Source organism: Gracilinanus agilis, chromosome 3 (genome assembly GCF_016433145.1).
Source record: "Gracilinanus agilis isolate LMUSP501 chromosome 3, AgileGrace, whole genome shotgun sequence".
Taxonomy (NCBI): Eukaryota; Metazoa; Chordata; class Mammalia; order Didelphimorphia; family Didelphidae; genus Gracilinanus; species Gracilinanus agilis.
This window is the reverse complement of record NC_058132.1, coordinates 266,939,394-266,951,657: the sequence shown is the minus strand read 5'-3', so window position 1 is coordinate 266,951,657 and position 12,264 is coordinate 266,939,394. Positions and strand designations below refer to the sequence as shown.

Here is a 12,264-nt window from a genome sequence, read left to right as displayed (position 1 = left end):
TTTCTACACATTGAAGTATAATTTTCTGGCTTCAAATTATAAAAACTTTATTTAAATGCCTTATCTGATGACCATTTCTTTATAGTTTATTTAACCTAATGCTAATAACCTTTTATTAGTTTCATTTTTGTTGTGCTGATTCCCCTTTATTAAAAAGGTTATGCTATATATGAATGATGACAAGGAATGACATTTGTACCCCAAGTTTGTGAAGCATATGTATATATACATGTATATGTATGTATCTAGATATGTATATGTGTATATACATATAAATAAAATCTAATATGATCCTTCATTAGTCTAGGAACTATAAGTAGTAGAGGTATTTTCCCCATTTCATAGAGAAAGAAATCCAGATGCTGAGAGAATAAGTGTGACTACCAGTGTCTCATAGTAAGTTTCAGAAGTGAGATTCTTAGGGTGGCAATCTTTCCTGACACTTAGACATTAGGTTCTAGTAAGGAGTAAATGTTGTGTTTTAGAATGGTAAGGTTACTTATTTTTTTTTAAACCTTGCCTTTTGTTTTAGAATCAATACTAAGTTTTGTTTCTGAGGCAGAAGAATAGTTAGGGCTAGACAGTTAGGGTTAAGTGATTTGCCCAAGGTCACACAGCTAGGAAGTGTTTGAGGTTAGATTGATCCCAGGACCACCCCATCCTAGGTCTGGGTCTTTATCTCATGAGCCACCTAGCCACCCCAGATTACTGAATTCTTGGAAAACTCTAATGGGAAAAAATAATGACTTATGTTTTAGATTTTCTAGATTTAGGTTTAAGTAGATTTAGAGTTCAAGACCACTATTAGATTGCATGTGTAGCTATGGGAATTCTCTTTGTAGGCATGATACTAGTGTGCTATATATAGCTAGAGAGTGGACTTGGGAAGATCACCTACACTGAAGTTTTAGGACATGATCGATGGTCCAGGACCCATCTGAGCAGGAGAGGCAGGAGAGCGTTCCGTCATGAAATCCGGGCATAGAGAATGAATGGTAGGATGGGGTGTTCAGTAACCTAAAGAGACACATAAGTCAAGAAAGAGCACTGAGACAAGACCATCAGAATAAACAATTATTAAATGATTTATAGTGTTGGAAATAGCCATTTCCATGGAAAAAAATAGAATAAGTAAATAAGTATAAATTTTCCCCACATGAATTCTGGCTGATTCTGAGCTAGTTAATCCTATAAGAAGTTAGATAAAAAGAAAACAATTTCCCTGTAGACCAGCAGCTTTCACCACACATCTGCAGCAGAATTATTTTGTAGGTGATGATGTAGCAACTGGCCAAATAAACAGCTTGCTTGATTGGAATGTGTTCAGCAGTTGTAGTCTCAGGGGCAGAATAAAAATCTTTGCCTTTTTTTCCTTTGGAGAAACTCCTCCATTTTCCTTGATAAATGAGAGAAGCACACATGCCTTTCTTTTTGTCCAGTATAAAACCATATTCTTGATGCATAGCTGTTTAAATCTCTATTTGTAATTTTGTTATAAGAATGATTAATTCATTCATTGTAAGTTAAAATATTAAGTAGAAGAGGAGAAAGTTTTAGGAAATTACATTCTTAGGGCTTGTGAGGTTTTTAAAATCATACAGAAGAATAAGAGAGCACATGAGGATCATTGGTGGTTCGGGGTCTTTTTTTAAAGTCTATATATAATATACACAAAATTTGTTTGATAATTGTTCCACAGGTAAGCCGTCTCTTGATCTTGGGAGGAGCCAATGTAAACTACAGGACAGAAGTTTTAAATAATGCCCCAGTGTTATGCGTCCAATCTCACCTTGGCCATGAGGAAGTGGTCACTCTCCTGTTGGAATTTGGAGCTTGCCTGGACGGGATGTCAGAGAATGGCATGACTCCACTCTGCTATGCAGCAGCTGCTGGCCATATGAATATAGTCTCTCTGCTGTCCAAAAAGGGAGCAAGGGTAAGTGGCAGGAGCACACAAGCTAGATTTTATTATATTACTTGCAGATGGAGAGTGCTTGTTTCCCAAAGTGGCATAGGCTATTATTTTCTACTCATCTTTGATCCTGGTGCAGTTGGAGGTTTGGAAGAATTGTATATGTATGTTTGAAATATGCAGGATAAGGCTTTCTTTCATCCCTAATTTGTAAAATTTGGCCCAAAAAAATGCAGCATGAACAAAAAACAGGTTGTGATGCAGATTTTGAGTGGTTTGTTGTGCGCTTTGTTAACTCTGAGCTGTAAATATATTAGCAGAGAGATTCACCATATGGATTGCTCATTAATGAATACTTTTCTTATTCTACAAAAAGAGACAGAATACTGGAGGTGAATCTCGAGTGCTTTAAAAGTAGCCAACAGCTGGATTTGTAAGCATTTCGTTGTTGCTGCTATGATTTTTTTTAGCTGGCTGGGTAGATTGACAGCCAACCCAACATGGTACACAAATTGACTGAGAATTCTATGATGTGATCAAGACACAGAGTATTGGGTTCCCCTTTATTTTTCAGTTTCAGATACTGATCTTTTAAGATGTGTTAAAATGAACTCATTTAGACTATGTTGTTTTCATAATAAAATTCAAAAGCCAACCTCTAGAAGTATTAAGAGATGTGCTATTTCTAGGAATAAAAAAGATAATCACAGTGTCCTCTGTCCTTGTCAGACTTCATCTGGAACATTAATTTTCCTTTCTAGTCGCCATGGTTTAAGGACACCAGTAAGTAAGAGACCACCATCTAGAAGAAGGGAGCTATGATAGTGAAAGACCTCAAGTCCATGGTGTATTAGAGTAGACTGAAAGAATAGAATGTAACAGACTTTTCTACCAGCAGCAATGCAATGACCCAGGACAATCCAGAAAAATTTATGAGAAAGAGTGCTGTCCACATCCAGAGAAAGAACTGTGGAAGCAGAAACATAGAAGAAAAACGTATGATTGATCATACAATCATAGTCCAATAGGGATATGATTGGGGTTTTAATGTTAAAAGATCACTCTACTGCAAATATGAATAACATGGAAATAGGTTTTGAACAAGGATACATGTGTAACCCAACAGAATTGTTTGTCAGCTCCGGGAGAGGGGAGGAAAAGAGAGATGGGGATCATGAATCATATAACCATTGAAAATTTTTTTGTATAAATAATTAAAAAAAATAAAAAAGAATAGACTGAAAGAATGGGACAGCCAGGTGGTACAATGAATCCGGGAAGAGAACAAACATTTATAGGCAGTAGTAGGCTAATAAATATTCATCATCATTAACCCCCCAGCTCATTTTATCTACTATAAAATAGAGATGATAATAATAGGACCTACTCCCAGGATTGTGAGGATCAAATAAAATAATATTTGTAAAGTGCTTTACATACTGTAAAGCATGATGTAAGTACTAATTATTACATTTAGCCTAGCAAAGTAAATATTTGGGAGGAATGGGATGGCTGGCTTCAAGTATTTGAAGAGCTTTCCTAGGGGCGGCTAGGTGGCGCAGTGGATAGAGCATTAAACCTGGGGGGGGGGGGGATTAAAATCTGGCCTTAGACATTTATTTGCTGTGTGAACCTGGGTAAGATACTTATCCCTATTTGCTGCCTCAGTTTCCTCATCTGTAAAATGAGCCAGAGAAGGGAATGGCCAACCACTCTAGGATCATTGTGAAGAAAACTCAAAATGAGATCATGAAGAATCAGACATGACTGAAAACAATTAAACAAGAACAATGTGAGAACAGATTAGATTGATTCTGTTTGGCTCCACTGGACAGAACTGAAAGTGGTGGGTGGGAGTTGTAAAGAAGAGTCTCGAAATTGAGGAAAACTTCTAAGAAGCTGTCCAGAATTGGATTGGGCTGCTGAAAACCTACTTGGTTCTCCTGGGTTGGAGGTCTTCAGTCCTAGGCTAACTGACCTCTTATCAGTGATGTTAAATGAGGAATCTTTTTAGGCATGGGTTAGACTAGCAGGCTGCCACATGGTCTTCCTGTTCTCCAGTTCCGTGATTCCAAAATCCCATTTTGTAAAAGAGCTGGGCTAGTATTCAATTTAGCAAATGTCTCTTAAGGATGGGCAGAGGGCAGACAGTAAGCTTTGTCACAGATCTGCCTGCTTTCATGGAACTTACATTCCAGTAAGGGAGAGGACATAAGAAGTGCAGATAGTTTTGCTATATTGCATTTCATTTTATGTGCAGAGGACAATGTACTCTGAGATTCAGGATAGAAGAAGCTCATCCCTAACACGGGGATTGTTTCACGGGAGAGCTGTTTTTGAATTTGACCCTAAGGGATGGGAAGACATTCTGAATGCTACAAAATGGAAAGAGGATATTCTACGCTTAGGGAACAAAGTCCCAGAGGCAGCTACTTCATGAAGATCATTTTTTTTGTAGATTGATTTGAGTAATTTTACCACAAGGGTTCAGTTAAGGGAAAAGATTCTCTTTGAATAATAATGGGAGTTAAAACTTTCCAGTTCTCCTTGACTTTTACCCATATTAATAAATTCTGATAGACACAGAAAAAATTATATAAGTGGTTCATAAATATCTTTCAGATTTTCTGAATCATTTTTGTTAAAAACTGTACTAATCAAATGGGGTTTTGCAGGATCCAGAATCATCATAATGCTACCATAGTTAGACATAGCATTCATTCAAAGGCAGCTACCACAGCAGTGGTGCTGTGGAGAGAGTTCTTGGCCTGGAGTCCTTAAGACATGAGTTCAGATTAAGTCTCCCACAGCAGTTATGTGACAGTGAGCAGGTACAACCTCTCTTTGCCTCAATTTCTCACCTAAAAAGTGGGGATAATACTAACACCTACGTTGCTGGGTTGTTGTGAGGATCAAATGAGAGAATACTTTTAAAAAGCACTTTACATCTTGTTTGGAACATAGTAGGTGCTTAATAATTGCCTGTTCTCTTCCCCTTTCCTCCTGAAAAGTTCATATATGCTGTCCCCTTTAGCTATCATGGTGGTATGGACAAACATTCGCATGAGCCTTAGATCCTTTTCTTTGGGTTGTGATTGTAGTTTTCATGAGGGCTGCACTTTCTAATAAAGGCAAGCTTTTTTAGAATTACCTTTAAGAGTCATTTAAGGTAGTCTTATTATATGGCATGGCACATGTAAGTCTAAATGGTATTGTTTTAAAATGTAATCCTAATTCTCATCCATGTATCTAGGGACATGGGTTCTTGGAATGCAGAAGGCAGAATTATCTTCTGTATTCCACTTCCAATTAAAACCTCATGGCCCCAAAGTTCTGGGACTGGTCCACTGACCCAAGAACTATTCATGTGCCTATGCCTACCTTTAATTCTAGCACATTTAGGAAAGTATCCATTTGTGTAAAATTAGGAAGATTGTTCTAGATACTATTCTATGAATTCATGTTGTTAACGAGTGCTAGTGAAATGCCCATCTCCTCTTCCCCCACCCCTCCATTAGCGCTCCCTATCCCAGTTTTTGCTGGTGAGCATGGAAACACAGGTCCGTTTGTTGTTGTTGTTTTAAAACCCTTACCTTCTATCTTGGAGTCAATTCTGTATATTGGCTCCAAGGCAGAAGAGTGGTAAGGGTAGGCAATGGGGGTCAAGTGACTTGCCCAGGGTCACACAGCTGGGAAGTGTCTGAGGCTAGATTTGAACCTAGGACCTCCTGTCTCTAGGTCTGACTCTCAATCCATTGAGCTACCCAGCTTCCCCCTCCATTTGTTGTTGAGTCACATCAGTTGTGTCTGACTCTTCATGACCCCATTTTGGGGTTTTCTTGGCAAAGATACTGGATCGGTTTGCCATTTCTTTCTCCAGGGTCACATAGCTACTACTAAGTGTCAGGAGAACCAATTTGAACTCAGAAAATTGAGTCTCTGTGATTCCATGCCCAGTACTCTAACCACTTGTGCCACATAGCTCCCCCCAATCCCCCCAACATCCATGTATGTCCAAGCATATTTAGACACAAGCGTGCATCTAAACTCTACACTGGATTTGTAAGGGTTTTTAGTCTATAGTTTTATATATTTGCAAGGGAATTTACAAGTTTGGTTGGTTTGAATGACATAGAGGGTAAGGATGGATTTTGGATGGTTCTTCATAGTTTCAAACATTCAGAGTCAAAAGGGTACCTCAGAGATTTTCTAGTTCAATCCTGTAATTTCATAGATGAGGACACTGAGGCCTAGAGCAAGTTGGGCAGCTGATTTTGCCCAAAGTCACTCAGGTCTTTCCTATTTCATTTTTCATACAGATGTTACCCTACTTCAAGCTGTAACCAGAGCCATGAAAATACGAATTTATAATTATTTAAGGATTTCTTACATGCATTACAGAAAAAGGTTCAGATTTAGAGAGCAGTTGCTTTGTAATCATGAATGCCTTTTAGTGCATTTGAAAATATGTAATTTGAGTTGCTTACCACTTTTCCTGAATATGCCTTTTGTTAATTCAGGTACATCTATAAACCTTTCAGAAGAATAATGGGCAAATATTGTGATTTCTTTCCTTCTTCAATAATGCAGATTGATCACCTGGACAAGAAAGGCCAATGTGCATTAGTGCATAGTGCTTTAAGGGGGCACTGCGATATCCTGAAATACTTGCTCAGTTATGATTGGGCAGCAAGTATTCATCAGCAAAATGTGTTAAGGAAAAGCCAGGCACTTCAGCAGGCATTGACTGCAGCCTCTAGTATGGGTCACAATGGGGTAAGTACTGATTTAGTTAGAAAAATCATCTCAGCCTTTGTGCCACTAGAGCTGTCTTTTCCCCCCCTCTATTCTTGTAAGAGAATATAAATTTGCAGCCATCATTTTCAGTGGGATACCATTTCTCTAAAAATAATGCCTATAATATATAAAAGGAAAGAGAAAAATTTAGTATTTTTTAAAAATGTAGACTATTGATCATTCTACACAGAAGAGATCTTTTGTCAGATGAAACTCCCTGAAGGTGAATGTTCAAGTGTTCCATGAAGGTAAACAAGTCGGGAACATAAGAGCATAAAGTTAATTATGTGGTATCTCAATTCCAAAATGGTTCATGAATAAAAGCTAGGATTTCAAAGCACTTGTTGTTCTGACAGTCTTTGAGGAAACTCAGCACAAAACTTTCAAATCTGAAAAGTAGAAAATAAAATCTGGTGTATTTAGAGATGTTCACCAGTGTTGCTCATACCTCAGATCGAGGATTTAAATTTGGCAATGAGACCTGTTTATCCCAAGCTTTGTTCATTTTTGTTCAAATCTATATTTGAACTTAGTTTCTCTTCTCCTCCTTTTAATCTAACATCTTTACCTCATTTTAAACTTTGTAGTATTTCTTTGTTTTTTTTCTCTGGTATCTTAACAACTCCTATATTTTAGCCACATTGACATCTCCTAAAGTATGCTGTAAGACACATTTTACATTCAAAGTTTGCTATCTAACTTGTTGCCCTTTCGTCCTCTGTGTGTGTGTGTGTGTGTGTGTGTGTGTGTGTGTGTGTGTGTGTGTACTTTCATACTTTCATGTATCTATCCATATCATATTATAGAGTGGATAGATACATGAAAGTATGAAAGACTTTTTTTATTTATTTGAAAAGGTAAACAGAATTTGCTAGAGTTGTGCCTCTCTAAATCCATCCATATCACCTCATATTTAAATTAGCCTAGAAGGAATGCTGTGCAAGGGAAAACTTGACATACCTAGTAACTATTTGATTTAAAAGATAGAACTCTTTACCAAATGAGTTGAGGGTTATGGACTGTGAAACTTGAGGGAGAATCAGAGATTCCTTCATGCTAATAAAAGTTCTCCCTTCACGTCTTTCTAGCTCCCATCACGGTTGATGAGGTGAAAGCAGCCAATTCCACCTCATTACATCGACAGGCCAATAGTTCAGTATGTGGACACTTCAGTTGATCTCAAAGTCAGTCTTACTTGCTGCCTTTGCTTCTTACAGAACAGTGGGAGAGCTTAAAAACCCTCTTGGATGGAAAGATTCCTGTAGGGATAGAGAAAGTGTTTTTCTGTAGTGTAATGAACTAACAATGCTGCTTGGATTTTACCTGTAGTGAAGAAATATATTCAATTTGACTTTCCTTGCGGGAAAACAAATTAGTCCTACTCTAAAGGCTTACACAGAAACAGCACTTTTTATGATCGATGATGTTCCTCATTGATTTGCCTTTTTTATTTAGATCATCCTAATGTTTTATAGAATCCTAAAGGCCTGAGAATACTCAATTTTGGATGGTTATTGCTTTAATTTCTAGTAAAGGCAAGGATAATATTTAAGTTTTGTGTTTAAAATGTTTTGCTTGGATTTTATCTCCCCTTATATGAAAAAAAATGCTGAATGTTTAGTGATTATTCCTGAAATTCTCTCTCCTGTGTTTCATGGAATATAATAATAAACCCTTATACTGTTAGTACTCATTAAATTACCTGACCGTTTTTGACAGGTAGTCCAGTGCTTGCTGGGAATGGAAAAGGAATATGAAGTAGATGTCAATGGCACAGACACATTATGGGGAGAAACAGGTAATTATACTGCTTGTAATCTGGAACATCTTTTTAAAAAAATAAATTTTACTTCCATTTTGCCCCAATTGTTTTAAATGTGAATTAAATGACATGTAGTTTTATTATTTTTGCCATAAGGCAGTTGAAGTTTCCTGGGAATTTTTTTTAACTGTCAGTGATGAATGGATATAATTTATATTAGAAACCTGAAATTCTAAGTACTTGAGCACACAGTATAAAAAGGCCATTCAAGTTTTGGGACAATTTAGAGAGAAAGTACATTTTAATGCAGATTCAAGTTTATTGTCTGAGTTTGACATGTGAATGATAGACACAGGGCTGCTTCCCATCTTTGATTTGCCGGCTGACCTGATTGAACAAATGTTTACACCGAGTACTTACATGCCAAGCACTAAATTTCCTAAGATGAATAAAATATAACCCTCCCCTCAAGGACCTCATGTGGCCTAGAGAGGTTTGGGGGAGGAATAAGACATGCTCACAAATAAATATAAGTCAATGTCGGTAGGAATATGAGCAACTGGTATCTAGTAAAAAGAATGTTGCCATTTGGACTGCAGTAGTAAAATATATGGGATTTATGCACATAAGTGTGTTTAATATGCATTTAAAAATATATAGTCTCTGCGTGCATAGTTATATATACTACACATGGTCTCTGCATTGCAAAGATCTTTATTTCCAAGTGCTTTAAAATTATTTATTAGGTAACAGGTTAATCAGTACATAAGCCAGCTGGTAGTGTGTGGAGTTTTTTAGCTAATTAACTATGGTAATTTAGGAAAAGCATCTGGGATTTTCCTGGCCTCTAGTGTAAATAGTCTCTTTTTATTAATCTCTTAAGGGCACTGCCAAAAAAAAAATCAGAATGGACATAAGCCCTTCATATGCCCTTAAGTCTGTGTGCAGGTTAGAAATTAGTTTGGATCTTTTCACATGGTTGTAGTTTGTGGTGGTGGTAAATGGTTATTTTTATTTTTTAAAAAGTTAATGCATTTTTATATCACCTTTTATTTCCAAATGTATTCTTTCCCACTACCTTTCCCATTGAGACATTCCTTATAACTTAGAGTAAAAAAGGAGAAGGCATTTCTATAAAACTAAACCAGTATATCAATCAACTGTGGTGTATGCAGCATTTCACACCCAAGATCCCCCACTTTTTGTGAAGAAAGGAAGAAAATGCATTTTCTCTTCACTTCTCTAGGGCTGACTTAGTTGTTATAATTGTACATCAATCAGGGTTTGTTTGTTTTTTTTTTATCTGATTTTCCTCATTCTACTTCAGTTGCTCAGCATCAGTTCATAAATCCTCTCTTGCTTTTTTCTGTTTTGCTACTAGTCATCATTCCTTAGGGCTCAGCGGTGTCATAGAGTACCCTGATGTCTTCTAACTTGTCAGGTAGTGTTTTCAATACTTTATTATGCCAATGTGTTTCTAAAAATGAGTTAGTAGTATATGATCTTCTACCCCCTTCCTCCTTTCTTTCCTCTCTCCCTTCCCCTCTCTCCCTTCTCTTCTCTGCCTCTCTCTTGTGTGTCTTTGACCTTGAATGATTATTTTCCAGTTTGTCTTTTAAGATAGGTCAGCATTCCCCCGTTGTGCAGATAAAGAAAGGCTACTTAGATGATACATACAGGGACCCCCAAAGAACCACTGGTTATGAGCTAAGCAAGAATCACAATCTCAATAGGGGATAGAGGTACTTAGGATATATTTAAAATTTTTATAGCTGTTTTTCTCTTTGTCTCTATCTCTCTACCCCCCCCCCAATCAATAAAAATGTACATTTCATTAACCCCCCTCCCCCAATGATTTTAAAACATTTAAAAAATAACTTCTGTCTCTGTGGCTTCCCTTCTGAATTTTTTACTTTCTCCTTGTTGTTTTTAAAATGTCTTATTGCTGCTTTTACCAGGGCATTTCTCATTAACCACTTATTTATACCCTCTACCCATCCCCACCCCCCTGAGACATCTCCCTTTTTATGTAAGTCACATTCAAAGAACTTCTCAAGTAAAGTTAAATTTGGAATGCTATTTTAGTATAGACTGTATTAAAATGCCATAGTACAGTATTTTAAAAACATATAGTCTCTATGTCCTGAATGGTTTTCTATTAAATTTTCACAGTGTCCTGAGGAGGAAGGGGTCTTAGATAGCCTGTGGAGCAGCCCCTGCATTTTATAGGTCTGTGAGCTAAAGGGATATTAACCCCATTCGTATGGCAGAGGCCAGGGTTAGCATTATAATCCTAAATCCTGGACCTTCTGCGTTAAGGACACTGCCTCTCCTAAAATTAGAAGCACATTTATAGAAAAATAAGTAGGTTTCAATCTCACCATTTGTTTGCTTGAGACAGCCTTGTTTGCTTCTCTACTTTTAACCCTCCAGGTTGCTTTGTAATTGAAAGAACAGAAAGTTTTCCAACTTTTCTGTTTTCTTTCCTAGTCGAACCTATTGTGTATAAAGCAAGCTATCCCACAGCCCATCCAACAATGCTTAAACTGGTTCCCAAAGGCTATTTAAACAGCAAAGCTCATCTTGCCAAAGGAGAATGCTATGCGGTTGGCTAAGCTGGCTGATGGGGAGAGCCTTAGAAGTGCCATTGTGGAGGGGTCAGACCTCAGGAGTCCTCTTTCAGCCCCAGCCTCCCTTCTCCTCTCCCTTAAGCTATGCTTCTGGATGGTCGAGGGGCTTGTGATCGCTGACACAAATTATGGACTTCCCATCAGTCTTAATACAAAGTAAATAATGGTTCGGCCTGTACTTGCCCAAACCTCAAACAGAACCATCTATCTTCATATTCTCCTTTTGAAGCCTGGGATGCAGCTCATAGCGTTCTTCAGCTGGCTTGCCAGCAAACCTCTGATCAGCCAAGAGGCACTGATGTGGCTTTAAAGACAGTTAAGACAGCAAGCTCAGCGTTTTCTAGGCTGAGATGACCGGGTGGAACTTTTACTGGGCTGTGTGTGTCTTTGCAACTTTTCCTGACTTGTCTGCTCATTATTTCTCCCTGACATCTTTTTCTTTTTGTTCCATCAGCCCCTGCATGCCTGCCCCCCCCCACTGTCACTCTTCCCATAAGCAGAGCACTTTCCAACCTAATCTTTCTTCATTATCTCCCCTCAACTAGTTCTTCCTGCTGACCAGCTTCACCTGGAATATTCCCTTTCACCCCTTCAGGGAAGAGAGGCAATTAGGGGGCTCAGTGGAAAGATTTCTGGGCTTGGAAACAGGGAGAAGTTAATTCAGATTTCTGCCTTGGACACTTAATAGTTGTGTGACCATAGGCAAGTCTCAGCCTCCTTCAGACTGAGTCTCCTTGTGTAAAATAAGAAGCTTGGACTTGGTGGTCTCTAAGGCCCCTTCCAGCTCTAAATCTAAGAACTCATGGCCTATGTACCTCTTTTTCCCTGGGTTGATAGCAGAGAGCAGCAGATTGAATACAGGGAAGATTGAATTCTAAGTAGGTTTAAATCTCATCATTTGTTTGCTTGAGACAGCCTTCTTTGCTACTCTACCTTTAAACTTCCAGGTTACTTTGTAATTGAAAGAACAGAAAATTTTCTAATTTTTCTGTTTTTTTTCCTATTGGATTCTATTGTGTATAAAGCAAGCTGTCCTAAAGCATGACCAACAATGCTTGACCTGGTTACTGAAGGCTATTTAAACCTCTAAGATTGAGTTCAGTTCTAAGACTGAGTTCAGTCTTGATTGTTGGCTCGCCATGAGATATTCTTTAAGTAAAGAA

General features: G+C 37.9%; 1 protein-coding gene across 1 annotated transcript in view; it reads left to right on the top strand.

Moving 5' to 3' along the window:
- TANC1 (tetratricopeptide repeat, ankyrin repeat and coiled-coil containing 1) overlaps positions 1-12,264 on the top strand; it is a 136,117-nt gene that overhangs the window by 92,772 nt on the left and 31,081 nt on the right. The window contains exons 14-16 of the mRNA XM_044669111.1: positions 1,700-1,936; positions 6,503-6,688; positions 8,429-8,507. Of these exons, the coding sequence (XP_044525046.1) occupies positions 1,700-1,936; positions 6,503-6,688; positions 8,429-8,507 (502 nt within the window). The remainder of the gene's footprint in view (positions 1-1,699; positions 1,937-6,502; positions 6,689-8,428; positions 8,508-12,264) is intronic.